The 26,130-nt window shown below is 49.8% G+C and overlaps 2 protein-coding genes across 2 annotated transcripts in view; one reads left to right on the top strand and one right to left on the bottom strand.

Moving 5' to 3' along the window:
- LOC114655011 (uncharacterized) overlaps positions 1-26,130 on the top strand; it is an 899,220-nt gene that overhangs the window by 44,444 nt on the left and 828,646 nt on the right. The gene's annotated exons all lie outside the window — the stretch shown is intronic.
- nipsnap3a (nipsnap homolog 3A (C. elegans)) lies at positions 15,441-22,354 on the bottom strand. Its single transcript, XM_028805904.2, is given in 6 exon segments — positions 15,441-15,676; positions 16,164-16,182; positions 16,184-16,323; positions 17,673-17,829; positions 17,832-17,882; positions 22,277-22,354. Coding segments are annotated over 6 exon segments (666 nt in total). The 3' UTR covers positions 15,441-15,455.

Genomic DNA, 26,130 nt, shown 5'->3' with positions numbered 1-26,130 from the left:
ACCCCCGGCATGCCCACCTGCACGCTGACCACAAACACACTTCTGTCTGCTTGGCACGAGGACAGGCCACGCCACGCCACGCCATGCCACTCTAATCCCTGACACTGCACTTTGTTTAACAGAAAAATACAAAAATGTGTCGGATGCTCGTAAAGAAGACGAGAGGACAAGCCGTGTGACTAACAGAAGAGCTGAGACTACAGCCGGGCATCAAGTAGAAGGCACAGTTGGCAAACCTCCTGATGATTAACTTTACCCTCTGAAGCCCACCTAGTCCAATGCCGGATCTCGGGGGGGCTTGAAGCTTGTCATTGGAGCAATGGACACAGCCAAGCTGGGACAGGGCATCAACCCCTCGCAGTGCCACATCCACACGCTGCCAGTTTAGATGCCCATTAAACTTACGAGTGGGAGAAACTCGCATGGACACAGTCAAGTGAGGTGGCAGCCCCGTCCCGCTCAGCCGCCGTTTATTTGGATGTGCTTTGCTTTTGTCACAGCTTGTCACCTCGTCCTTGTCATTTCAGGTGCATGTGACCGTACTCAAGAAGGGCTTTGTTCCCGAGCTGAACCGCTGCTCCAGCTGCTGTAAACTCTACCACTGCCCCTTCTGCCGCGTGTCCCGCTACAAGCCCAGGAAGCTCTACCATGTCAAGAAGCACATGGAGCTCCATCTCAAATCTGCGGTGCACTATCAAGGTTGGCACATTACACCTTTTAATTTTTTACTTTTTGGACGTTTGGTGATGCCATCTCTGCCCATTTGGCCACTACTGGGGTCTAAACTCTAATGGCCTTGCATCACCCTAATTCTGTTTGGACTGAGAAGCCAAGCCAAGGCGAGTGCCAGGCTGGAAGGCTTAGCCTTAGAAATGCCAGACTTCCAGGCCCGCTTACCAGTGGGGTGGCACCTGTATAGCCCTCCACATTGTGTACCTTAAGGCCCATCTGTAGAATACACAGGTCACAGGATGGTGACAGTAATGGCCCTGACGTCAGTGTGCCCGATGGCAGAGTCAGGATTGTCCTTCATGGCACCTAAATGTGTTTCATCTCCTTCTGTTTCAGATTTCGTCATCTGCAAGTGCAATTTAGACTGCCGGGCAAGTGGGCACTTTCACTGCATTCAGTGTGCCAAGACCCTGCTGCGGAAGCACACCCTGACGAACCACCTGAAACTTTGTTGGGAGAGGTGGCTTGTGGTGGAGCCCTTGTCTCCGAGTCACAAGGGCACTCTGCCCACCAGTGGCACACTGGCCTCCCCCCTTGCCAGCTTCCCCCAAGCCCACGCTGCCCGCGAGGAGCCGACATTCCGCTCTGTCGAGTAAGGAGAGTGTCCAGTGCCCGCACTGCTTGGTGGCATTATACAGAAGAAACCTGCGGCTGCACATTCAGCGCAAACATCTGGACAGGCGGTGAAGGACATCACCCAGAGTTGCCACCTCCCCAGCGAGTGCCTTGATGGGCACAATGGCCTCTTTGCAGTTGGCAAGTCTTTTCATGGCCCGTGTTCTCCTCTTCATGTCAAAAGAAAGACCTGGGGCAGCGGACACCAGGTGGTGTGCGAGTCTGAGGAGTGCAGGAAGACCAAATCGTCTGCCTTGACGATGGGAATGATGGCCTATCAGTGTGACCACGTGCGCTCTGTCGATTACTGCACGAGGACGGCGCCCCACGAGACGTTAGCTGTAGACACGCTGAATGAAATGCTGGCCTCGGGGTGGATCGAGGAAGGTGACCAGGCCAAATGCCTCGAGTACCAGGAGGCGGCGCGCAGTGCCAACGCTCCACTGGCAGTCCATGTCTCCATTGCACGTCCAAGCCACAGGAAGTGCATCTCGGTGTATGAGCCGTGTGTGGCACAGTTCAGCCGCCTGGGCAGAGTCCTTGTCATTTACGACGTGGGTAGTGCCTTGTGGCAGTGCCCGTGCTCCAAGCCTGCCATGGCCTGCCCGCACAAGGACATAGCAAAGTGGCACCTGCTCCAGACTCAGCGCGAGCTCTTTGAGAGTGGCCAGGACGCCAAGGGCAGAGGCTCCATTTATAGACTCATCACTGAGGAGCACGACTACGTATGACGCGCGGGTCACATCTGCTGTGCCCGACAGCCCCCAGACGAGCGGGCGCTGATCTCAAGTCAAAGGTCTCCACTGAGAGGGAAGACGATGGGCGACTCGCAAAGATTTGTTCTTGAAGTGAACGTTGATCTGATGGGGAGGGCGGTTAGGTGGGCAGGCGGGCATTGTGCCGCTCACACTGGCTCTTTGCACAACTGTGTATTTAAATTGGAATCTTGTGGTACCCCCTTACACGTGATGTGTGTTTGACTTTCAACTGCTGCTCTTTGTTCAAAATAAAATGTCACCAAAGCTGTTTATCAAAATGGAGTCTCGGTGTCATGAAGCAGATGTTGGTCAGGTGTGACAAAACTGCTGGCTGTCACCTCTATAGTGCCTTTGGGTCTGTCTGATGGCACGTCGAGTGGACTTTGGATGTGACTTCACACTGAAAAGGCAGTTTACCTCTAAGGAGGTCTTCAGGTATGGGGGGGGGGGGGGGGGTCACCTTGTGGTCCTGCACGTTCTCCCTGTGCTCCTCCCTCCCTTACAATCCGACTCGATTTTTACACCAGTGAGAGGAGGCCCTTCATGTCCTTTCATTTAATGAGCAGCCCCCCATTTCTTACATGACAGGCCAGCCGGCAAGCCCCCTCTTAGTGAAACGGTGCCTTCTCGCCTCCATTTCACCTTAAGCCCCCCAAGTCCCCGTTTTGCTGTTATTTAAACTTGAGCTCGAGACTGAAGACGCCGGTGCCCCCTAACAGCGGTGCACAGACCAGCCGCTCTTATGTCGATGGCCCCTCGTTTATTCTGCCGTGGTACTTGAGGTTCGCCCCCCACTCGTAGGTTAGACAGCCAGCAACGACAGGACTAACGCGCCCCTCTGCCAGGGGCATTGTACCTGCTGTTGAGGGTCTGGTCCTGTGCTGTGTGTCCGTTAGAGCGCAACTGTGAGAGACGCCATCGCAGAGACGCCTGCTAATCGACAAAGGAACTGTCCATGTAGTGGTTTGATATTATTATTATTATTATTATCATCATTCTCGCTCATCTCATTATTATTATTACTTATTATTGTGATCATCATCATCATTATTATTATTATTCTCGCTCATCTCATTATTTTTATTTTTATTATTATTATTCTCACTCATCTCATTATTATTAGTTATTATTATTACTATTGTTATCATCATCATTATTATTATCATAACCATTCTCGCTCCTCTCATTCTTATTATTGTTACTATTCTCGCTCATCTCATTATTATTTATTATTATTATTATTCTCACTCATCTCATTTATTATTATTATTATTATTGTTGTTGTTATTATTACTATTCTCGCTCATCTCATTATTATTATTAGTTATTATTATTACTATTGTTATCATCATTATTATTATCATCATCATTCTTGCTCCTCTCATTATTATTATTATTATTGCTCCTCTCATTATTATTATTGTTACTATTCTCGCTCATCTCATTATTATTATTATTATTTATTATTATTTTGATCATTATCATTATTATTATTATTATAATCATCATTCTCGCTTATCTCATTATTATTATTATTTTTATTTTTATTATTATTATCACTCCTCTCATTTATTATTATTATTATTATTGTTGTTATTATTACTATTGTCGCTCATCTCATTATTGTTATTAGTTATTATTATTACTATTGTTAGCATCATTATTATTATCATCATCATTCTTGCTCCTCTCATTATTATTATTATTATTGCTCCTCTCATTATTATTATTGTTACTATTCTCGCTCATCTCATTATTATTTATTATTATTATTATTCTCACTCATCTCATTTGTTATTATTATTATTATTATTATTGTTGTTGTTATTATTACTATTCTCGCTCATCTCATTATTGTTATTAGTTATTATTATTACTATTGTTAGCATCATTATTATTATTATCATCATTCTCACTCATCTCATTATTATTATTATTATTCTCACTCCTCTCATTTTCTCAAGTTCTTCTCCCGTTGAGCGTCGCTGCTGTTGCTGTCAGTTGAAGTAACAAATCCTCGTCAGCTCCACATAATTATTAGCGTTGTTTCTATTTCAATAATGAATAATAATATAATAATGTAAGTCCTTATTATTATTATTATTTTTTTATCAGCTTAAAGCACCACAAACACCCCCCCCCCCCCCCCCCTTTTTTTAATCCCAAACCTAGTAACAATGTCACATCTGTACAAACCTTGAACGCCAAGTGTAACACACGAGTTGCCAGCACTTTCCGTCACTTCAGCTTTGCCATCCTGGGCACACACGAGTCGTCAAACGCGGCGCCGCAGCGCCGATGGCGTTGACAACATCAAGCATGAAGGCCCGCCCGCCATCAGAACACCGTAGCGATATTTGGAAGTGACGGCAGACTGCGGGCGCAGCGTAGACACAGCAAGTCGTCTTTTGAGACCAGCGTTTCACTTGCACTATTAAGTCAGAATTGAGAACCCCAAACCCATCAAACTGCCATCAGCGTCTGCACAACACACGGAGATCTGACAGGTGAACAAAACAAAACGCATCAGGGGCCGGCGCCACCATCAGGGTGAATTAGACATTCGTCTGGGTGTAGATCATGGCTGGGGGGCTAGTCACACAGGTCAGCTGCCAAACAGTCGGCTGGCACACTAATATGCCTGGCCTAGGGCACTACATACCCGAGCACTCACAGTCAATCAAATTGCACACGTGGAGCGCTGCAATATTCCAAAAACGAAACCCCGTGGCCTACGGAGTAAAGCAGCTCTTCTTTGGCAGAGGCGGGGCCACCAAACCTCCCGCACGTCCCGGGGTGCGTCGCCGTGTGTCGGAGTCGGCCTCAGATTACCTGAAAGCCTACACCTGCCACGTGAGCGCCGCAGACACAAAACCCAAAGTCCGGCCACCAGATGCTGGCTGCCACTGTCAGTGTCGCGGTTCACGTCGGGCTGCCCTCAGTCACGAACTGCCTGGCACCCCTGTCTCGTCGTCTTCCTCGCTGTCCTTGTCCCTCTCGTTCTTCGGACCCGTTGCTCCACAAACACAGACGTACCTCTGACTGGGCTGTCAGTTCTGATGAGTAGAGTTTACACCTGGATAAAGGGGACAGGTGCCAGCGGGTGAAATCCGAGTGCCAGGACGGCGTGCGCGTTAACAGAGTTTGGCAGACGTGATGCGTTTGTATTGTTGATCAGCTGGGAGCTGAGGTGGGGCCTGCGGGGGGGGGGGGGGGGGGGGGGGGGGCTTCATCAGTCCTGCTGTGTTAGCTGACATTTGAAGAATATGTGAGCAGTCTTCAAGGGGCCTCGTCATCATCATCATCATCATCATCATCCCACTCGTGAACACTTCCAGGTCACAGCAATGACTGCGTTATCTGCTGTGCTGTCATAAATATTCAGTTAAAAAGCTGACTTTGTGTGGACCCTGAGAGTGGACCTGGGGGGTCTTCTTTAATAAAAATCAGTTAAATGCGATTTCATATTTTGCTGATTGTTCTTCAGACCCCTGCAATGGACTGCAGCCATGTTGCTCCTGCCTAGTGCCCAGTGCCTGCTGGGATAGCCCCCCCCCTCCCCGACAAGCCCCCCCAGAGACCCTGCTCAGGTTAGAAAATGGATTGTCCAGACCTGGGGTGTCCCCAACCTCCAATCTCGGCAGTCAGACTCCCCAAAGATGTCTTCCCTTTTGCTGCCTCTTAGTTTTAGCCCCCCAATAAAGAATCCCACCCATACTTCTGATAGTGAATGAAAGATGCCGAAGTGGGGTCCTGGGGCTGGGCAGCAGGCGTGTGCGTGTCCCTTGTATTCGCATGTCACATGTCCCCGGACTGCTCATCACATGAAGTGCTGGCCACCCTGTCACAACAGGACACCTGTAACCTTAGCGTTGCTATTTGATCAGGGAGGAGTGGCAGAGGCTGGCACGGAAACTCGGGACATACGCAGTGTCCTGCTCCTGACAGGCTGTCACCACACACAATGACTTTCAGTGGCAGGCGGCACCGTATCACTGTGACAATCTGGGGACGCGCTGCCTGCTCTGCCTTTGTGCCTTTGCTTCACCACACCGTCACTTTGATCTCTGCGGCCTCTCAGAAGTGACAAGAGTGGCACCATCTCCGCCCCCCCGACTGACTCCACGCCACGTTGCCAGGGCCGTGTCTTCTGTGTTTCTTTCGGATTTAATCTGCAATTCCAGGAGCCGAGGAGGCAGAAGAGGGACAGCAGCCGGCCAAAGGTGCCCATCTCGTGGGGGGGGGGGGGGGCAGCACGATGCAGACCCCACACACACACTGGAGGCTCTCGGGGGTTCGGAAGGTCTTGTGCAATGCCCTCCTAACCGAAGTCGGGGCGCTAGGCTCTGGTCACGGCCACTTCGTCTGGCCCACCGGTCTGGCACGCATGGCAGACGGAGATTTTGGTGGTGAAAGATGGGGGCAGCGACCGCGTGCAGATCTTCACCCGGGACGGCCTCTACAGACACGGCTTTGCCTGCAGCAGCGCCAGCCTCGGCTGTCTGGGGAACATCGCAGTGACGGCACACGGCTGTCTGCTGATCTCTGACGGCTCCAAAGCCCTCAGGGTCTTTTCCAGGGACGGGCAGTTCCTCTGCCAGCTCAAGTCGCCCAAAATTGACTGGAGGAGCTCTCATGGGCTGGCAGTGCTACCCTCTGATAAGCTGATGGTGACCGACTGGACCGATGGTGGGAAGGTCCACATTCTGTCAGTGGACTGGAGGAAAAATGGCGTCTCGCATACCAACATCATAGAGGGCTTCTGCCGACCCGTGCAGGCGGCCCTGAGCAAGGTGAGCGTCTCCGTAACGGGGGGTCTAAGGGGGCCGCCTGTTGAGATCGGAGTGCCCTGTGACATGTGAGTGGCCAGGGTGCCAGCAGGAGGCACTGTACTCCGGACCCCTTGACTGCTCCACGTCTTCTCACAGTAAGGACACCAGAGTTCAGGCCCTGCATGGAGTTTGCTTGATCTCCCCGTGTCAGGGTGGGCTTCCTCCTGGTACTCTGAAGACGTGCAGGTTGGGTAAACTGGCCCGCGTGGGTGTGTGTGGGGGGGGGGCTGCCCTGCGATGGGCTGGTGCCACGTCCAGGGTTTGTTCTTGCCTAGGCTCCAACACCCCCCAGTGTCCCTGATCTGGATTAAGTGGGTCAGAAAGTGACACGACGTGACCTCCTCACCGAGACATCAGAGTGACCCTCACTGCTGGGTTGTCCTTGTCATTCAGACGGCTGGTCGGTACGGAGCCCCTCAATGCCCCCCATGCTGCGGCGTGTGGCGGTGCCCATTCAGTAAGCCCCTCTCTGTCTCTTTCCAGAATGAAGAGCTGCTGATTGTGGAAGGGCAGCTGTTTGGACAATACGAGGGGCGCTGCCTAAAAATGATCGACCCAAAAAAAGAGCTCAAGAGGAAGGTGGGCCCAGAACTCGGAAATGTGGTGCCACCTTTGTGAATCCTTCAGCGGATGTGCGTCGATGCCGATGGCAACATCTTCGTGGCGGACGAGGGCCAGAGCTCAGTTCACATCTTCAACCCCTGATGCCACCCTCAATGCCCTTGTCCGTCAGCAGCGGACTCCAAGGTCCCACCGCACTCTGCCTGACAGAGCAGGGCTACCTGGCTGTGGCCGACTGCTACCACCGCTGTGTGAAGGTGTACAAGTACAGATAAGAGCAGGGGGGGGGCGTTACTGGGGGGGGGTAGGGGGGGGGGTCCTGGATGGGCACAGACAAGTCTGCTACATAAAAAAAAAAAATAATAATAATAATCCTACAATGTCTGGTCTGCTCTTCAATTCAAGATGGTGTCCTAATGTACCGTGGAGCTCCGAAGTGCGCAGAGTGCTAGCAAAACACGTGAGGCGACAGAGGGGGCGCCACTGAGCACATCTCTGTACCTGCCAAGCCCTCCGGACTTGAACCCGCGCTGCCTTCCAATCCAAGCAAGGGAAGAACATTCTGGAGAATGCGGGTGTGACGTAATATGCCTTATTATCACCTCAGCGGGTCTCCGTGATCCGGGCACAATGAACGGAGCTCAGGTGACGGGGGGGCCGCTCAAGTGACACGGAGCTCTGATAACGTTAGGACAATGGAAGGAGCAGACAAAGAGGGGCACAGCCGGCATGCTTCAGGTCTCTTTATTAAGACGGCAGATTCGGGGGTCGCTGAGCGCTCTTCAGCAGGGGCCATCCCGTGCGATCAGGATCTCTTTCCGGGTTCTTCTGCAAAAGAACAATTGATGGAGACGGTAAGATGGCACTTCACATGGCAACAAACAAACAAACAAACAAACAGACGCAGAAGCCACCGCCGTTGTGCATGCTGACCTTGGGATGCTATTCACTCTACAAAGGCACTATATAAAGTCTGTCTGTTTTATATCTCATTGCCAATTCCTGGGGTCTTCCTAGTCAGCGGGTGCCCTACACTGTAAAAAATAAAAAGTTACGTTTACGGGAAACAAACGAGCAGCTGTGGTTGCCAGAATTACCGTAAAATACAAAGTGACAATATGTGCAGGTCTGCGGTGTAACTTTAGAGCGATTTTCAAACCTGTGGGGGGCGCAAAGTAACAAAAAGGGGGGAGGGGGCGAAGATGTGAAAAAAAGAAAAACAAGAATCGAAAATATGAAGAATCCATCAAAGGAAAGCAAAACAGATGAACTGAAAGTACATACTGATACTAGAAAAAATAAATCTAGAGTTAGATACATGTCGATAAAAGTTAAGCAGGTGTATAAAATATGCATCTATGATTACGAAACACAGAATGAGTGATCTATGATATCCATCCATCCATTTTCCAACCCCGCTGAATCCGAAACACAGGGTCACGGGGGTCTGCTGGAGCCAATCCCAGCCAACACAGGGCACAAAGGCAGGGAACCAATCCCTGGGCAGGGTGCCAACCCACCGCAGGATCTATGATATATCATTAATTAAAAAAGAACAAATTGGTATTAGTGGGCTCCTTTCAAAAAAACCTTAGGGGGTCGCGATTAAAACTGTTATGAAAACTCGGGTCGTAAACACTTAAAGTGTGAGAATCGCTGGAGTAAACAACTGTTTTTTCTTTATAACACATTTCAGTAGAAGTGACCGTTTAACCGTAACCTGAAATACACGCGCTGTAATAAAGACAGCAATCGGTAAACCGTTAGAAAATGTCAGCACGCAGTCTGCATTAGTAAAGTAACAACAACCAACAGCAAATCAACGGCATCGAAAAGACTTCCATGATTTAAGGACGTTCTGGCACATTGACTGGTGGAGAAGTCAAGTCTGCTTTGGTGGTGTTTGGTGTCCTACTGGGTGTGCCAGCTTATCGAGTAAAACCCACCAGAAATCCGCTTCCATAACTTCCCAAAACCTTCAGCACGCGGGCAAAAATAAGTCCGCTAACTTTGTTTCATTCCCCCCCCCCCCCCCCCCCCCACTGTGGTACTGGGGTGTTGCCTGAAGAAGGGGCCTGAGTTGCCTCGAAAGCTTAGATATTGTAATCTTTTTAGTTAGCCAATTAAAGGGGTCATTTTGCTTGGCTTTTCTTTTCCCCAACTGTGTAAAGATTTGCGGCTCACCGGGAACAACTACGGTAAAAGGGGGGCGTGTCCTTCTGGTGTCACTGAGACTGCGCTTTACAGTTGTTTACCTCCGCTATTTAAGTTTTATACTGTCACGTTAACAGACATTTCTTCAACTGTAATGTATCACTAAACGGTATGTAGCATATATTGAGGACTTGAACTTGGCTGTCCAGTAGTGAAGTGTATTGTTTAAGACGCACAGGTCACTTTCCTTTTTTCAGAAATGTGCTTTACTTTCAACCCTATTTCTACCATTAATGTAATGACATTCAAACAGTGACAGTGCAAGGCACTTCATGAGCCACAGCGAGGTGTGGCAGAGCGCAGCCGGCTGTCTGGGCCGCTAATGTCCATCCGGGTCAAAGCCCCCCTCTCCTTCTGTGTTGCCCCTTTGGTGAAACTCTGTTGGCGCCTGATGCCACCGTTGTCCTGTCCACAGACACTGTATGCCATGCTAAGTACCAAACAGAGGTACCCAGTAGGGTCAGGTGGCAGACCCTCTGTGGCCGCTGCGGCTTCAGGACCCCCGCATCGTCTCACGGCAATAACCCCCGTATGTCTAACACAAGAGTGGCAACATGAGAGCACTTAGCTGGAGGGACGGGAGTGTGAAGGAGGTCTCTGCCATGTCACAGCTCCTTCGTTTGCTGACATTCAGCCACACGACTTCTTTCTTTCTTTCTTTCTTTCTTTCTTGTGTCATTTGCGTGCTCACAGTTGTGTGTTTTAGTGCTCAATGGCACATTTTCCAGACAGCCCTGTGCCAGGCCTCTGATTTTCACCCCTCCAGACTCAGAGGGGTCTGCCACTACAGAGGTGCAGCCTAACCCGTCTCATGGTATTCATCGTGAAAGGCACTATATAAGACAAAAGACAAGCACATACAGTTAATCCACATGAACACTCACAGTTGCTGGGCACCAAGCTGGCACTCATTGGCATACTCGTTCCCATCTGAGCCACAGACTGGCGCGTAGTTCAAAGGGCATTGGCCCATCTGATGTGACCCCGAAGCAGTAGGGCACCTGCAAAAGGAGGACAAGTGACACTTTTAAGCAAGACGAGCCAGCCACTCGATCACAGAGCAAAGAGAAGGCAGGTAAAAGCTGGGTGGCGGTGCCAAGTCCGTCACTGAGCAAATGAGACCCTGCTGCCCGCGCTGTTCCGTGTGCCCATCAAAGTGGGCACTAAGCCCAAAAGTATGTTAGATGAGCCTTGTGAGCCTTTTTTTTTTAAAGCTGTGAGACTTGTGCCCATACAATGGCGTCAGACTATACTGCGTGCCCAGCTTGTACTGCCGAGGATGGCGATGACTACGACAACGGGCACTTACCTTCGCAATGCCGTGCTGAGCCGGCTCTTGCCAAGATGCGCACGTGAGGTGCGCGATGCCCAGCAGTGCCAGGAGGATCGCCGCTTTGTCCATGTGTCCGGTAGCTCGTCTCGTCTGAATCTGAGGACAGCAGCCGGGAAGAAGGCCGTTTACACAACTGACCCGCCGGTGAACGCCTACGGATTGGCAAAAGCGGCCTTGAACGTCAGCGCCCAGCTGGCGGCGCCTCACACCGTGTCACCAAATCCACATTAATGACATATGGCGACCGATTAAGGCGCCGCCGGGTGTGTCCGTGGGAAAACTTCCCATCAAGTCGGCAGTTCCTCGAGTCCGGACCGCAGGCGACACAAGGCTGATTTGGGGACATCGCTGAAAATACTCTGGGACACTTAATGACAGTTTAACGAGTCACAGAGATAGCTTTAATCACAAATTTATTGTAGGAATCCCGACAGCACTGGGGGTCCCGAACACGGTGAGCTCGGTGAAATCAGACAGACGGACGAGGGTTCATGCCCTGGGGGGGGTCTGGGCATTGGTGTTACTGCCATGCGATGTGCTTCTTGTACAGTCAGGTGATCACCTGGGCGTCTAGAACAATCTGAAGATGAGATGACCTTTGAAGTTCACGTGACTTTGTCTCAGTGCCGGTAAACATCAAAAGTGTGGCAGCGGACCGCCGGGGGGGGGGGGAGGGGGGTGTTGGGGGGATGGTAAATCTGAGCGAGTGAGCAGCTGGGCGAAGCTTCACCGGGCTCCGTGTGGAAATGTGGGAGTGAATTCACTTTAACGGGCGGCGCTTCTCCCCCTTTGGGTTTCGTCGATTTCTTCTCGCGGTCTGAGGAGTTCAGAGCGTGTGATTTATCTCAAATAAACTTGGGGTTTATTTGGCGTGTTTGCTGTTTTCTTAGTAGACGACATGACGTCTTTACGCGCTGAGCTCTCCGGTGGTCGTTCGTTGGACTACAGCGCCCCCCAGTGCTCATTAACCTTTGTGTGAATACGGAATTGTGACGGCATACACGCACATTAACGAAATGATTTTCCTTTCCCTCCCCACCACCCGGGTCTCGGGAGTGTCGAATAAGCAGCGCAGACACCGAGCAGCCGCGCCGTGGTTCACATTCGCGCATGCGCACACCGTGCAAGTCGTTGCCACAGCATCATTCTATCGCCCCTTCAACTTGCTGAGCCAAGGGGACACTGGGCGATCAAGTGACGTGACTTTGTCATTTCTTTTGAGGCCGCTAAACTCAAACAAGAGACCAATGAGTCTGGGGCACCTGCAGATGACCGTCATGGCACTCTGGTCGAGGAGACCACCCTTCTGTCCTGTGTTTTTGACATTCCTGGCAAGAGGTCCCAAAACATTCTTGCGGGCTCTCCACAGGTTGCCTCCTTCCCACAGTGGGGTCATTTGGAGCCCCCCCACCTCCTCACCTGTGTGGTGTGTGACACACTTCATTTATATAGTGCCTTTCTTTTACTCGGCCTCTCTGAAGCACACAAGGTGTCCATGTCTGCAGAGCCCTGGCAGGTGTCGACTACCAAAATCGTGTTATCTTTGTGCGTACAAAAAAAAACTGACTGGCTCACTGCAGGATGGCATAGAGGGACGTAAGCTGCCAGTCCAGCGGTGCCAAGGCCCACCCTTTCGTTGTTCTTTGTCCGTTCCAATGCTGGATGTCCAGGTCCACTACGGCAGGCTTCTGTCCCAACAGCTCATCTCCTCTACCTCTGTGGGTACATTTGAGATTCGTCCCCAAGCCCACTGGCAGTTGCCTTGTATCTTGTCACTAAACTCGGGGGCACACTAAACTAGTGTGACCTCAGTGGACAGGGACAACAGCAAGGCTCAGGGAGGGGCACACATGGGTGGTTCAGCCTCCAACATGGCCCCCTGTGTACAGAGAACGTGCCCCCCAAGGGTTACCGGCCGACAATTGGGGTCCCCGTCCTGCTGCATTGCCAGTGCTTGTCATCTGTTGCCTTTCAGGGAGCTGCACGTCATCACCTGGAGCCAAGCGTGATGGCAAAGCGACTGAAGGAGGTTTTATCAGTCTGTGCCCATCAGCAGTTGGTGACGGTGGGCACACAGCGAGGCACTATAATAAAGCAAACAGTAATGGACCCTCGAATTGCTTCAGGCGAGGGGTGCAGTCAGTGACGCCTTGGTGCCCCCATTGCACGTACATCACACTCACCTGCAGAGGGCACACCTCAAAGACCACACGGGGTCGATGATCACCGCTGAGGCGCCCCCATCTTTCAGTGTGTCCAGGAGTCACTCGAGTCGGCGCTGCTGCAGGGTCACGTCAGACCACGAGGCACGAGAGACGGAGACTTTTATTTCGTTTATTTGCAGAAGTTTGAAAGACAGAAACAAAACGAACACAAGTGTCCTCACTTACGAAGGCGAGGTAAGCGTGAAGGCTGCCCACGTGTGACCGGAGCTCAGAGCAAAGCATGCTGGGCCCGCTGTGCGCTTGATCCCGTGCCGAGTGCGTCTTCTTCAGTGGGGCTGCCCGCTCAGTTCAGAGGCGAGAAAGCCGTGGGAATGAGAAGCTTGTTGTTCTGCGATACCAAGTAGGTGACACTCTCCCGGGACTGGGGACACAAACAGGACAAGGCCAGCAAGTGAGAAAACGAACAAAGTGAACGCAGCGCACAGAGAAGGACGAGACGAGACGGGCACCACCTACCTGCTGCCACCACCCCCCGGGCGTCCCCCGTGGGCTCGATGTCTCATTTCTGCCCGCTTGTCAGGACTCTCATACCACCAGACAACCGTTAACTGGCAAACACAAGAAATGGGAAAGGACAGGAATGAAACTCCCAAGAAAGACCCGAAGGGGAATTAAAATACAAAGCACGGGATTTGAGAAATAAAAATAAATTGACACATTGATGGCACATACGGGGGGAGACCTCCCTGGGAAAAGCAGAACTTCACCAAAGGGTTCTTGTCTGAAGACCGTGAAGGTTATAACGACCGGGAGACATTCTTACAATGTCGCTTGGGGGTCTTTGTTTGAGCTTCAGTCACTGAACAGAGCGGGGGACGGCCAGGGAAGGACTGGCTGAATCACAAGAATCCATCAAAGTGTGCAACGAGCGACCCGTAAACACGGACCACCGGGTGGTGCGCCACCCGAGGACGACCTAAACACGGACCACCGGGGTGCGCCACTCAAGGACGACCTCCTTACATAACCTCGGGTAGTCCTGGGGGCTGACAAAATGCTGCAATGTCACACTTTCCTGTGAAGCAGCAGACAGAACACAAGGGTATGGTGTGGACCACAAACCACCTGAAGACGACTCGGGGTGGGCAGAAGAAATGTGAGGGCCGACTTCGTGAGGGAGAAGAGCAGCAATAAACTAGAAGGGCTGCGTCCAACTGTGGGCTTCCAATTAAATGGCAATGTGACAGCTAAACGTCTCAAATGTAACAAACGTGTCACTTGTCACCCTCTGATGGCCGTCCATGGAGGGCTACTGAAGGATCAAAAATCACACCGAGTTCATCATCAGTGACCTTGAAGTTGTCAAAAACGATACCCACAAGCTCAGGTTTGAAAATTCGTCATTTCTGCACCTTCTCTGAGGGTCTCTAAAAGGGCGAGGACCACCAGTAAGGCATCACAAATATGATCAGCCCCCTTGCGACGGCACAGATGACACTCCACATGCCAAGATTACCGACCCCCCATTACGTTTTGTCACCCCACTGGGGTTCGGTTGACGCACAACTTCATGTTTTTTGTTGAAGACCCCTACTGGTTTACTTTCATCATAAGGGTGTTCATTTCCTACACAAAACGGGGGTCCCAAAAGGGCCTAACAATGCATGCTTTGAGGGTCTATAGAGCCAAAAACAAGGGGATCCCCAAAAAGCTCAATGTCTTGCATCACTAAAAAATCAAGACAAGTCTAACGCTATGGGACAGTTGGGGGTCTTTGTAGTGTCAGAAGATGCTGGACAGTAAAAACAACTGAAGGGATTTCAAAGAGTTGAGTAGGATCGAATCACATGATCCACATGCCAAGTCAAAGGGCACAACATCTCAATGGGCACACGTTTTACCAGCACACTCCGACTGTTGTTTTACAATCCAAAGGCACCACTGTAATCTCGGACGCATTCTCTCCATGCCAGCACAGCTGTCGCCAGAAAACAGGACTTTGAATGGCACATGAAATGACACCTTTTTTTTTTTTTCTTCCCCCTTTCACATACGAGGATTAAAAACACGACAGTCGGTGGTCCGGCTGCTCATGCGCAGCATGGCATCTTCCACCAGTTGTGTGCCCAGGGCAGGCATGTGACCGGCTGGCCTCTCCTCTGGCGGTTTACCACACAAATGGCCCGCCTTGTCTCTCCAAAGTGAAGTTACGTCGAGAGCCTGTGGTGGGGTGTTTGAGGGCACCTCAATGTGACCCACCATGGGCAGTAGGACGTGTGACAAAGTAGAGGGTCTGCAGATAAACTCGGACTTTACCTTTGTTTAAATCTCCAAATTCACTGTGAAAGACCCCAATGAGTTGAGCGTAGCCAGGACTGTCGTGAGTGTTAATAGCAGCTTGGAATGCAGGACCCCAGACAGCAGGACCCCCAGGTTTCATCTGGAAGGACACCAATTCATAGACGCCTGCAAAAGGCAGAGATTAATGAGACAGGGAGGCAGGTATCAGGTGGCACAACAGAGACGATGCAAACTTGGCCCCCATCCCGGCCCTCTGCGTCTCACTTTTGTGTGTGGAGGTCTGAAAGCCACCGGGGGGGCAGCCTTACAGAACTCCTCAAAGAGCTGTCATAGTGCCAGTCATGCCAATGACAGGTATGATGAGGGGGACCTTATGGAGAGGCATGGCTGGGCACTAATAGCCATAGTCATTGTTTGCTGGACTGGCACCTTCTCCAGGGCTGACTTCAGCCTTGTGCCCAACGATGCCCAGGAGAGGCATTGCCCCCTGTGACCCTGAATTAGTCAACAAGTGAGCAAGCTGGTGTTTAAGTTGGACCAGAGACAGAGGGCACCCCTTCAATTTAAGGAGGGCACTTAATGAGGGAACAGTAGGTACAGGCAGAGAAGATGGGCCCCCTACCAGCTGTGACTAAATAGGCCGAGTCCTTACCTTGTTTGGGGGGTTTACCCCAGCTTACACCATGGCACCAAGTAGTTGACCTCACTATCTTGAGAATTCAGCATGGGCATCATCTTTGAAATGTACTTGGACATCCAGTCGTGGTCCTTGGCGAGGGCTGCGCGTACCGCTGTCCTCTGGGCATAGCTGTCTAACAGAGGGTGGGAAAGCACAGAGACATTAGGCCATGAGGTGGCACAAGTTAACAAAACATAAAGTCTAACCAGAGCTCAGCACAACTGCCAGGCCACGTGGTGGTGGGCTACACTTTCTAGACTCTTTACAACCCACCCATCCTGTAGCCTGGCTGAGCCAGTCCCATTCAGGCACATGTGAACAGCTGGGCACTTCTGATTGAGCCTGGCACAAAGGTTGTGCCCAAGACATCTGCCTGACATCTCATACAATTAAAGTGCCACCAGGAGAGCTCAGGTCCGCCAGACAATCGTTTAAATGGCTGCACTGACGTGCTGGAGGTGGCGGGCACCATGGGGTCTCTCAGGTGTGCAGGTGCCCATCTTGGTCATCGCCAGTCTCCAAGTCGCTGTCTTTAGTGTCTCGTCTGGACGATGGGCACACCCTGAATGAGTCACATCCACGTCAGCATCACCTGGAGAGTCAGCAGATTTGTGTGTCAAATGAAGGCTCCACTTAAAACAAAGGAGGTGCTGTTAGTTTGGTGAGATTAGGGGGGCACCTTACAGCAGGAGTAAGAAGAGCTCAGAGGGGTCCGAGACGGGCGGGCGGGCGGCTGTCTGCCTGATACAAATGGAGAAGCAGCACCAAGACCTCCACTGTGGGCACTCCAACCTGACGGGTCTGCCGCACATTTGTTTGTCCCACAAGTTCGAGTGTCACCTTCTTGATGCCCCACCACCATTTCGGACGTCCTGGTCCCAGACGCCTGTGACTGTCACTTGTAATAATGACATTAAATTGCGTGAGTCGTGATTCACAACATTACTCAATGTGAAAGGCTGCCAGCTGTTTGCGGAGTGTCCAGTGATGGGTCATCATGGGCATTTTAAGCCAACACCATTGCTCCTCAATTCTCCAAGGTGGTCCCAGGGCTCCCAAAGGGGGACGACAGCTGGCGGCAATCCTGGATCTCAAAGACAGGAAAAAAGGCAAACTGATGTGGTTTAAGACGCACCGCCTTAGAGGATGGCACTCCTTTACTGACATCAGAAACAAGCACAAATGTTTAAAATGTCTGTTTGAATTAAAGTGACTGATAAGGGGGGCTTCACGTGAAGACCGGCATCCCACCTGTCCAGCGGAGTAACAGCTTTTAAATTATCAGCGTCACCCCATCAAAGATAAATGAGCGGTGGGTGTGATTTCTGTTTGATTTGTCTGACGGTGGGCACTCCTGTCGACCTCGGCTATGGCGCCATAAGGGGAGACTTGCTACAGCGTGGAGTGAAAGGCGCTATATCCACAATAATACAAAGCAAACACGGGCCCACTGCGCACCTCTGACCCGAATGGCCCGCTTACCGTACTTCCAGATGTGAAAGACCTGGTTGAGACCGCCGTGCTCCACCGTCCAGTAGCCCACAAGCTCGGAATGTGCGGTCCGCAGCTGGATGTTGTCATCTGTCAGCTTCAAGAAGGCGCTCAGGTGGTCCGGTTTGATGTCATAGGTGCGGAACTTCGTAGAAAGTTGCCGTGCTGCTGCTGGGGTCCCGTCGAGATGTCCGCCCTGAGCTGAAAGCACACAAGGACACAAAGACCAGCGCTCAGTTCTTAGTGCCCTCCACTCTCACGCACAACAAGTGGTCCTGGACTCTCTTTGGGGGGGGGGGTTAAAGGTCACCGGCTGACCACACACAGACAGCCGCCAGCTCAGAGTCAGTGGTCTGCACGGTGCCTGACATCTTGCTGCCCACCTGGATAAACCCATTCCGTTTTCACCCACTTCTGTTCGTTTACCTGCTAAAAGGCACTAAGGGGGTTACTCTAAGAGCAGAATCGGGGGTCCCACTTGCCGCAGGTGAGTCAATCTGTTTAGTGCCATAAAAGTGTCGCTTGGCGTGGCCTTTTTCACTTGATCAGAGTTCACAGCGACGTCCTCTTTTGGAGACCTAAACGGTGGTCTGGCTGCTTTTAATAAGACCCCTCAAGCTGACGTCACTCAGCTCGGGGTACGCAAACAGCTGACCTGCAGGCTCCGTTCACTTCTGGGACGTCAGCGTAATTCGTGTGCATCGTGCGTCTGTTTAAAGAGAAACACATGTGGAGCTTCGACTCTGGTGGCAGCGCCATGCTGGTATTCAGTGCCAACTCAGAAACCCGAAGTGCACATCCACAGGCACAAACGCATGCCAAGGGGAGGCGGCACATGTGACTTTGTCACTCCTAAGTGCTGCTAAGGAAGAGCTCGTCAGCAGGTGGCAGGCTACTTTGGGGGGCTCGTGTTTCAAGGTGTGTTCCCTTCAAACGGACCATTTTGAAAAGCCAGCGAGGACATCACCCGAGTTAGGAGCCTTGGCATGGTCACATGTCACTCATGTTAAAATGCTGTGTTCTGGTGACGTCCAGCCCTGCATGCGGTCCTCCAACTTACAGGGCAAACTCGGGGGTTGGTGGCAGGATTGGCACGCCAACCACCATTAAAAAAAAAAAAAAGAAAAACCCTCAGACTGTTCCAGTGTGGTGTCACCCCGCTGCACTCGGGTGTGTGGCATTGCATTGTCCTGCTCCCCTCTCATCTTGGGGGGCTTGTGCCTGTACACCTTTGGAGGGGGGGGGGGGGGTGGCACTGTACACCTGAGAACAAAGCCACAAATCAGGGACAAATCATACAGTGTGTTATATACAAAGGCACATCTGCAGGATTCATCTCTGCACCTTAAAAGACTCAGGCACTGCTGGCACAAGAGTCACCTGGGCATGTGCCACTCAGTCACACGTCCTCACACGTTCAGTGCTGTGGGTTTTGTTCTTTTTAAAGACTAGAATTTGGACCTGGCGATGACGCATAGAGAAGGCGGTGGTCTGCTACAAGCCCCGATTGTGAAACGTCACCGATTTGCAGGTTTGGTTGGTGTTTTTGCCGGGGGACTGAATTGGGTGCAACACCCGCAGCTGACTGGAGCAAATCTTAGTGAATTGGAGTAAAGTATATGTGTTGGGGTGTAGGCGTGTCTTGTGATTGGCTGCTTAGCATTGACACCTCCCACTGGCTGCAGGAACACAGTCCCGCCCTTGCCAGGCTGCTTTCACTTTCATGTAATTTTGGCTGTGATGCCACACGGGAGAACGCTGCCAACAGTCACGTGACCACAAAACATTCAGCAAGTGCATCTCTCACGGCCAAAGTGTGACTGGCGCTAGTGACCCGGACACAGAGCTGTGGCAGTAATCAGACGCCATACGCTGACTTAGGAGCAGAGCACCAACTGAGTCTGTCTGTGTGAACAGCACAACTCGCTACACACACACTTTACAAATCAACTTTCATTGTGGCATCTCAAACAAACAAAGCTTTGAAATGTCAGAAAGTCCGACTGAAAGGCACTGGAGAATCTGCAGACTCGTTTGTCTTAAAACAGAGACGCGTTCTGCGCCTTCAGCTACGGATCACTTTACTGTTTCAATTCCTGTAGACACTGCTGACAGCAAACAGATCCTCAATACAATGAATGAAACACCAGCCAACGCTGTGCGCGGGCACAAGCGCCAGCAACTTCTACCCCGCGGCACGCCATCAGGCTGTGCATTGGGGACAGTCAGACGTTTCTGCCTCGCTCTTCTGGCGGTAAATGTGACACTACGGTGGTCACCTCTTTTCGAGATGCATTTGGAGCAGTGACTGGAGTCCACCTGTGGCATCATTTAGAAACGCACATGTGGGCCTGTGCAGAGAAGACCTCACAATTCACACTGCATGTCAGGACAACAACCAAACCATGAAGTCCAAGGAGCTCTCTGTGAATACATTGTCAGGGCAACGGGACCAAACCATCTGAAAGACCTGAATGGGTCCCTGGAGCACAGTGACTTCAGGAAGTTTGGAATCACCAATGGGGCAAGAAGGCAGGCAGGTGACCAAGAACTCAATGGTCACTCTAGCCAAGCATCAGAATTCATTTGCTGAGAAGGGAGAAGCTGTTGGAAGGACGACCATCTCAGCAGCACACAGATGGTGGAGAAGCAGATGAAGCCACACCTGCCAAAGTGAGCTTGAAGGACAACAAGATCCTCTGATTTGATGAGACAAAAACTCAAATCTTGGGGTAGAACTTCAAGCACTATGTCTGGTGGAGACCTGGCACTGCCCATCCCTACAGTAACGTATGGAGGTGGCAGCATCAGGCCATGGAGACAGGAAGACCAGTCAGAACGGAGGAAAGGATGAAGGCAACCAAATCCTGAGAGGTCCTTGAAGAAAACCTGCAACCTCAGACTTGGCTCAAGGACAGGACATAAATAGCCAAGGCCACACTGGAGTGGCTTCAAGACACGACTCTTGAGGGTCCACGAGTGGTGCAGCCAAAGCCCAGACACGTGTGGAGAGACCAGAAGATGGCCGACGCTTCCTATCCAATCTGAGGGAGCTTAAGAGGATCTACCAGGAAAAATGGGACAAAGTGCCCAAACCCAGGTGTGCCAAGCTTGTGGAGACTCACCAAGGAGCTGGAATTGGGGCTTCAGTGAGGTACTGAATGAAGGATCTGAACTCTTTGGAGATTGACAGACCCCACTTTTGTCATTCTGGGTTACTGCATGTAGACTGAGAGGCCAAAAGTGTCAATTATTATTATTTATATTTATTCACTTCAGATTAAAATACAGTGTGCAGAAAGTGAAGGGTCTGAAAACATCCTGAATCCACAGTGTGTGTGTGTTGTGTGCGTTTGTGTCATAGAAATGATACGTAAATCAACCTCTCGTGACCCCCTGCTCAGCACAGGCAGGTCTGAAGACGGGTGGCTGGCTGGATAAGTAAGTGTGTTATGAATGCGCCTTAATAATAATAATTCTTTACACTTATATAGCGCTTATCTCACTACTCAAAGCCTTATTCTGCTTCTGCGTTTCTTGGTATTGCACTCCTGTCGCTATTCTGAGGGGACACACAAATAAGAATTTCACCGCACTGTGGAGACATCAAGACCCCTTAACTTGGGTCTGCTTGTTCATCACTGTAGCACCAGGCCGAGATGCACTGAAAACGGACATCGAGATGTGAGGCTTGTGCACTGTGACACCCCACTGTTCCATGCCACACGCCCTGACCTGTGCCCCAAGGGTCTTCTAAACAAATGGTGCCCCATCTGTCACCCTTTCACCTGGGCTATGGCACTCACCTCCAAGCCATCAACAGGAGCTGTCAGCCTGCTCGGCTTGGCCTTTCCTGAACTGATTACCTCCTTCGGACCCCCTGACCTCCATCCTTTTTAAGCCTTAATAACAACACATTGCATTCATATAGTGCCTTTCCCCCACACGGTCCACTGGTCCCCTTCCTTTCTGTCTCACAACACTTTGCTGCAGGCCCCTCCATCACATTCACTTTTATGCACATTTTATTGGACTTCCGATGCTCATTTTGTGAAGCTGCACGGAGGCTCTGCCGTTGGGTTTATCGGGATAAACAAATCAGCGAGCCGTCAGCTAAAGGGTCTTCAACTAACCCGCTAACCCTCGGCCAGCCTGCGGTCGGTGACCCCCGCTGTGTAGTCAGCCGCGGTGGCCCTTGGTAGCCCATCTCCTCTCTCTTCTACTCTCACGATTTATTTGGGAATATCCGCCCAGGACCCTCTGATGCCTGTGCGGGGGTCGACTGGCCAGTGTGCAGCAGCCCGTTGAGACACACTGGAGGGACGCCACTCGTTCTGCTCAACTTTATAAAAGCCTCGTCAGCCCGGTGCACGTAGGGGGACAGCGGGGAGTCGCCACCTTTCAGGGGCTGGCGATGTGCCTGGACCCCCAGAGACGACACAGCCGTCTGCACGACCCCCGGGTGATTTAACAGAGCAGTTCACAACGAGTAGTCAGTAGTGGCGACCGAATTTCGAAAACTTTAGTAAGAAACTGGGACTGGCGCTGAAAGACAAGAGCGGCCTTGACAAAGTCCAACCCGTTCCGTTCCTCACCTGCGTCGCCGCCTGTCTGAAGGAACCGCGCAGAAGAAGCCCGCGGGCGCTTCGGACGACCTTGGCGACGCTCGACATGTCGCTCGTTTCCTTTCACACGTCAAACACAACGCAGCAGTCCAGCGCTTGTGGGCGGAGCCTCGCCTAAATGGGAAGTTCCCGGCTACGGAAGTCGAGGAGGGACATGTGAGGCGCGCCTTGCAGATCTGCGAGTTGGCGTTTCGATGCGTTGAAACCCAGAAGTTGAGCCGAATTGGTAAAACCGTTAGATTGTGAGGCTTGTTTGGTACCCCTCAGGATGTTGGTCGTCAGCTCCAATGGTTTCATTTCGTTTAACGTATCAGCTTCTGTTTTTAATGTTGTATCGAGGATCGCCGAGGACGAGAGATGAAGGCCAGTCCATAGCTGCCAGGGCTGACACACACTCGCCCACCTGGTGCCATCTTTGTGGGTGTGGAAAGCGTCAACCACTCGGTCAGTTTAATGGCGTACTGTGACGTGAGTTTTGCTTTCTGTTAAGAGTGCCGTATAAAGGAAGGCTGATGACATTTATCAAAGGAGAACCAGACTGGGCATCCCAGGACTGCAAGAATGAGGGAGACATACATGGGGTGGCAGCAGGACCGTCTCATGGCAGATCCACTAAGACAGGGGTGGGCAGATTCAGTCCTGGAGGGCCGCAGGGGTTGCAGGTTTTTATTCCAACCCAGTTGCTTAATTAAAATACAATCCTTGTTAATTATGTAATTTCATGGCTTATTAGTGCTTTAACTCTGCCATGTCAGCTCATTCTCATATCCTAGATTTTTTTCCTTTCTAAGGATAATCATCCAAATGATTTGAAGTCTAAAACAGGCGAGTTATTCTCAGTGCTTCACTTTTTTCTCTTCACTTTCCTTCCAAGTATTTAATTAAACCCAATAGTGCATGATAAATACACACAGGTGTAAATGAAACAAGCTAAATGGAGAAATGCTGGTTTCTTTTGTAATTTGTTATTGCTAATAAGGAGCAATTAAAAAACAAGACTACAGCTGTTTAAGACTAAAATAAGCAATAAGGGTTCAAAATCTTAACAAGCAAGACGAATAAAGTGAAGCAGAAGTGTTACTTGAGCAATAAGTGCTTCTTATTAAGCAATTAGGTTGGAACAAAAACCTGCAGCCACTGTGGCCCTCCAGGACTGAGTCAGCCCACCCCTGCACTAAGAGTTGCGGTTTCTTACCTTCACAACTTTTACATTTATTCACTTAGCAGACTCTTTTATCCAAAGCAACCTACAAATGAGATCAACATAATGGGATAAACATCAGCCTAGGGCAGGGGTAGGCAACGTCAGTCCTGGAGAGCCGCAGTGGTTGCAGGTTTTTGTTCCACCCAGTTTCTTAATGAGCAATCAATTATTGCTGATGAAACACTTATTGCTTAATTGATAGTTTGATGCTTCATTTTAGTGGTCTAGATGGAGAACTTCTGGCTGCTTGTCTTTTACATCTTATTACTAAATAAGGAGCCATTAACACACTGAATGCAGCTGTTTAAGATTGAAATAAGCAATTAAGGGCGGGGAGACTTAACAAGCGAGACCACTAAAATGAAGCATCAAACTATCACTTAAGCAATAAGTGTTTCATCAGCAATAATTGATTGCTCATTAAGGAACTGGGTTGGACTGACTGACGTTGCCTACCCCTGGCCTAGGGGACTGTTTGGGGACAAGTGTGACAGGACAAGGAGACAAAATTGATCATTAGATATGAAGAACTCAGAACAAAACGCCAGCTAGTGACACTTGCTTGGTTACACATCAGTAGTATAAGGCTGGTTGTTTCTGTCAAACTGTCAATCAAATCTGATTGATGACCTTAAACAACCCCCCCCACCCCTTTTCTCTGATTGGTGCATGTGAATGATGGCCCCACCCCTCCACCTGACTGGTGGATGTGAAAGACAGCCCCGCCCCATAGCGGTAGATTGGTGAATGACAACCTGTCCCCCGCCCAGACTCCCGCCCACCCACCTGCTTGTACTTAATATAATATCATTTACTGAAACAGCTTTAGTGCCAAGAGAGCAAATGTTCAGTAAGCAGCATTTAAAACTGTATGCTTCTTTCTGAATTGGTGATATACTTTTTGTTTAAATTTGAAGTAAATTTCTATTACAGATGCCCCTGGTGGAGGGTCTGGTTTTATTCCTTGGTCTAATTATACACCTTATTTTTTGGTTATTAATTAATTTAAGGTTTGTATCAAGACTAAATTTACTGGATGCCCCACAACAGGGATTATGGGTAACAGCTTCAGGAAAGTAACAGGTGGGATAAACAACAGCCTGTGATTTAGGATCACATGACTGCGGCCTGGATGGTGCTCTAAGCAGTCAGCCAAGCAGTTTTGCTGCCATATTATGGGATAATACATAAGATCCCCTCCAGTTAGGATGGAGACCATCTCTCTTCTGAAAAATCCAGGCCTTTCCCAAAAATCCTCCCAATTGTTCACAAACGCTATGCTTTTGTTTGCCCACCAGGTTTCTAGCCAGCAGTGAAGGGAATGCAATCTGCTATAAATCACATCCCCTCTGTGTAATCTTGGTAAGGGGCCAGATACAACTCAGTTCCAACATTTTCTTTTAGCTTTGATGGATAGAGAGATGACGTTCCTCTTTAATACCTCAGATACCTCAGACACGGTACTAGTCAGTGTCTATTGAGGATCAGGATTCACTTTCTTTTTAAATCTAGTACCACCATTTTCCATCTTGTGTATTGTTCAGTAAACCTTATTTTTTGCTGGATCAGAACATTTTGCTTACACTCCACTCATTATTCTCTTTAGGTTTTTAACTGTTATACCCACGTTTTGTAAGTTTCTGTGACAGTAGTAATTTAATCATATGGTGTTAAAATCCAGACTACTCACTTTTAAAAGCTCTGCTCTGAATTTACCAATTCAACCAGTATGTCAGCTTTGGATCCATCTCACCACTGCAACTGGGCCTTCCTCTTGTAGATTTAGGTTGTAGGGTTTTATTTGTAAAACACTCTGCGTCACTTCAAGCTAAATTAGATTTCCTTGGTTACTCAGCTGTCCATTGGTGTTCCATTTTTGTTATAAATTGTATTTTAGTCTCTCTTTATTTACTAAACATTTTATACATTGAATAGAAAACACTTATCTTGTTCAGGCTTTAATTTAAAACAGCATTTTCATCAACAGGCTCTAACCACTTTGGTACTCAGGGTGCTTTGTATAATACAAAGTGTTAGAAATTCTGTTAATGCTTGGTAATAGCCTTCCATTTTACATCAGTTATGAGCCCCTGAAAAATAAGAATGGTTATCGTATGTTATATGAGCAAATACACTACAGGGGTGACGATTAGGCTTATTGTGGACACGTTAGGCAAATCAGGAAGGAAAATGTTTTAGTGAATAGTTACATAATATCTATTATAGGTGTTAACACAAGGATTACAATTTTACTAAACCTGTGAGGTTTATTCTTTCTTTTAGGTAGTCCAGGGTACATAGGACATATTGAAAATTGTTTTTCCCCTCTGTTTGTGAAAAGCACCCTTTGTTTTAGTGGCACTCAAGGTGAAGGGGATGTAAGTTTGAACTGTGAGTCCAAGAGTCAACAAGTGTCTGCAATCTTCTTGAATACGAGGCAAAGGACCAGGGTTTGTGCAGGGATCACGGTCAAGGGCAGAGTTAAGCTAGAAATTATTATTCCAAAATGAAACATTGACTCACCCATATTGATATCAAGCAAGTATCACAAATATAAGACAGTAAAAAACTAAACTTACAAACACCGAGTCACAGAGGAAATTAAAAACATATTAAGACC

Source organism: Erpetoichthys calabaricus, chromosome 7 (genome assembly GCF_900747795.2).
Source record: "Erpetoichthys calabaricus chromosome 7, fErpCal1.3, whole genome shotgun sequence".
In the NCBI taxonomy this organism is placed as follows: domain Eukaryota; kingdom Metazoa; phylum Chordata; class Cladistia; order Polypteriformes; family Polypteridae; genus Erpetoichthys; species Erpetoichthys calabaricus.
The sequence above is the reverse complement of the archived record's forward strand: the minus strand, read 5'-3'. Positions and strand labels throughout refer to the sequence as shown.